We start from the raw sequence: 2,931 nt of genomic DNA on the forward strand, positions 1-2,931 counted from the left end.
TCCAAGTTCAGCTTTTAAAGGAGAAGCTAAAATATGTGAATAACTTCAGTTCCCTAGACCTCTGGATCTGTCGAGCATTGACATGTAGTTTTTCCTGAAGGCAACGTCTTCTGATCCAATTTTTCACCGTATGTTCATATGACGGAGGGTAAGTGGGACAGAACACACAAGGCAGACGGCAAACACTTAAAGATTTATTAAAACAGACATCAGTCACTCAATGGGGAGTAGTGCAGGGAGAGAGAGTTCAAAATACTTGTAATCCAGCCCTGGTGGGCAAAGTTAAAGGCTCTACAACAATTTGTAATCCAAGAGGCAGTTCATAAGCAGTCAGATAGCACAAGGGGAGCATACACTCACGCAAAGCTGATGTGGTAGCCTCAGGCAGAGCTGGTGGCGTTGCAGACAGGGCTGATGTAGCTTCTGGGATCCCTCATCCTCCAATGGGGCTCAGGCAGAGCCAGGGGGGCACTAGAGTCCAGCTGGACCTCTCAGTGGTTGCCTAGCAGAATGGCCAGCACTGGCCTCTTAAAACCCCCTGAGCAGGACGAGAGGCGGAGGGGGGTCATTAGCAGGTGACAATGAAGAGAATGGAACTACAGTAATTTAATTTGTAGCTGTACACAGAAAGGACTGGTTGGGCAGGATAATTAGTGGGGGAAATACATTAATACAAAAGTAAGGCACTAATTAGGGATGTATACACTAATTGAATTTGGGACCTTTTGTGGAGGGGCGAGTTAATTACAGCTAGGGGTCTTTGGCACACAGGTTTGAATACTAATTGAAGGAAGCTCTTCCTATGGCCAGGAGGGATTAGGAACAAGGAATTAATACCTGGGACTGGTAGAGACCCATATCGTGGCAGTTCAGTTTAAATGGCTTCAGTTAGGTGACAGGTTTTAAATATCATTTAAATACTTTCCATTAGGTAAGCTATATTTGCTGTTAGAAGCCAAAGGATGCTTTAATGTACGATAAACCCCATAACACATCAGCCTCTTCTTCGAACAACGATGGGTCTGCGCAACAAGACTGTCGTCACGGAGTTCATACTGGATGGATTAACAGAAAGCGCCAAGCTAAAATGTATTCTGTTTGTCTTCTTCTTCCTTATCTACACCCTGACTTTGTTTCAGAATGCGGGACTTATGGTGGTCATTAGTATGGACAGGAAACTCCATACTCCTATGTATAATTTCTTGCGTCACTTATCGTTCCTTGACATCTGCTACTCTTCATCAATCACGATAAGGATGCTGATGGACTTTGTGTCGCATAACAAGTCCATGTCAGTAGCTGGATGTGGGTTTCAGATGCTGTCGTATACTGGATTTGGAGTAACTGAGTGTTTTCTTTTGGCAGCCATGTCCTACGACAGGTATGTGGCCATATGCCACCCACTGACCTACCTCCAAATAATGAACAGGCAGACTGTCCTGATCCTACTGGTATTATCCTACGTAGGAAGCTCTCTCAATGCTTTTGTCGAGACCAGCCTATCAATCTTTCACCTGGACTTCTGTGAGCAACGCCCGTATGTTCACCACTTCTACTGTGACGTCATAGCGTTAATTGAGATTTCCTGTGGTGACACCACACTGAACCAAATGGTCCTCTTTTCCTTTGTCAGTTTTATTGAGTTCTCATCTCTGTTGGTGATCCTTGTGTCCTATTTGTACATAATTGTATCTGTCTTACGTATCCGTTCTTCCAAAGGACGCAAGAAGGCCTTCTCTACTTGTGCTTCTCATCTGACGGTGGTGACTTTATTTTATGGAACTGTCATGTTTATGTACCTCAGACCTTCAACTGCCTACAGCCTAGAGCAAGACAAAGTGGTTTCTGTGTTTTACACTATAATCATTCCTTTTCTAAATCCTTTAATATACAGCCTGAGGAATCGAGACGTGAAGACTTCTGCCAAAAAATTGGGAATTTCCCTACTAAAGAAAGTTAGAAGCCTTGCTGTGCTTTAATGGTTATATAAGTATTCATTCTTGGAAGGTGAAGAGATGTAATGTATCTGATTGTCTTATTTATTTGTTTCTATTTGTCCTCTGAAATAAATTAAAGATTATGAAAGTGAGTGAAACTGCTGACCCTCAGCCAATTACTTTGACTTGAGTTAGGCGAATATTCAAAAAAAAGGAAAAAAAGGCTACAATAGTGCCGAGCCTGGAGCAGGGGCGGACTGACAACTCATGGGGCCCCTGGGCAATAGGGGATCATGGGGCCACTGTGTCCTTTCCCAAACTCAAAAAAGCCTATGAAAAAGGTACCAGGGGCATCTCATGGGGCCCCCTACTGACCCCGGGCCCTCGGGCCGTGCCCGAGTTTCCAAATGGTCAGTCCGCCCCTGGCCTGGAGTCACTGGGGTTACATAGTTACATAGTTAGTCCAGCTAAAAAAAGACAAAAGTCCATCCAGTTCAGCCATAGAAAAAAAAAAGTTACAATCCTACACCCACAGTTGATCCAGAGGAAGGCAAAAAGACCCAGCAAAGCACGATCCAAATGCTCCTGCAGTGGAAAAAATTCCTTCCTGATCCCCCGAGAGGCAATCGGATATTCCCTGGATCAACTTTCCCTATAAATGTTATATCCAGTTATATTCTGTGTATCCAAGAAAGAATCCAGAAGTTTCCTACAGCAATCCACTGAGCTGGCCACAACCAACTCTGGAGGGAGTCTATTCCACATTCTCACAGCTCTTACTGTGAAGAAACCTTTCAGTGATTGATTTACTAAAACTGGAGAGTGAAAAATCTGGTGCAGCTGTGCATAATAGCCAATCAGCTTCTAACTTCAGCTTGTTCAGTTAAGCTTTGATAAAAAAAAACCTGGAAGCTGATTGGTTTCTATGCAGAACTGCACCAGATTTTGCACCCTCCAGTTCTAGTAAATCAAACCAACTGGGTAATTCGCAGTC

At 43.8% G+C, this 2,931-nt stretch overlaps 1 protein-coding gene across 1 annotated transcript; it reads left to right on the forward strand.

The window, feature by feature from the left end:
• The first annotated feature begins 1,003 nt into the window (after positions 1 to 1,003).
• On the forward strand, positions 1,004 to 2,095 carry LOC149435882 (olfactory receptor 5AR1-like). The gene has a single exon (XM_089662300.1). It carries the CDS (start codon positions 1,017 to 1,019, stop codon positions 1,977 to 1,979), a length of 963 nt encoding a protein of 320 aa, XP_089518426.1. The 5' UTR covers positions 1,004 to 1,016; the 3' UTR covers positions 1,980 to 2,095.
• Positions 2,096 to 2,931: the final 836 nt, after the last annotated feature.

Source organism: Staurois parvus, unplaced genomic scaffold (assembly GCF_062004578.1).
Source record: "Staurois parvus isolate SC_StPar_1 unplaced genomic scaffold, SC_StPar_1.0 ptg001455l, whole genome shotgun sequence".
Lineage (NCBI taxonomy): Eukaryota > Metazoa > Chordata > Amphibia > Anura > Ranidae > Staurois > Staurois parvus.

Bases quoted from the DNA above. Each gene is read 5' to 3' on its own strand.
- LOC149435882 (XM_089662300.1), top strand. From the start codon at position 1,017: ATGGGTCTGCGCAACAAGACTGTCGTCACGGAGTTCATACTGGATGGA.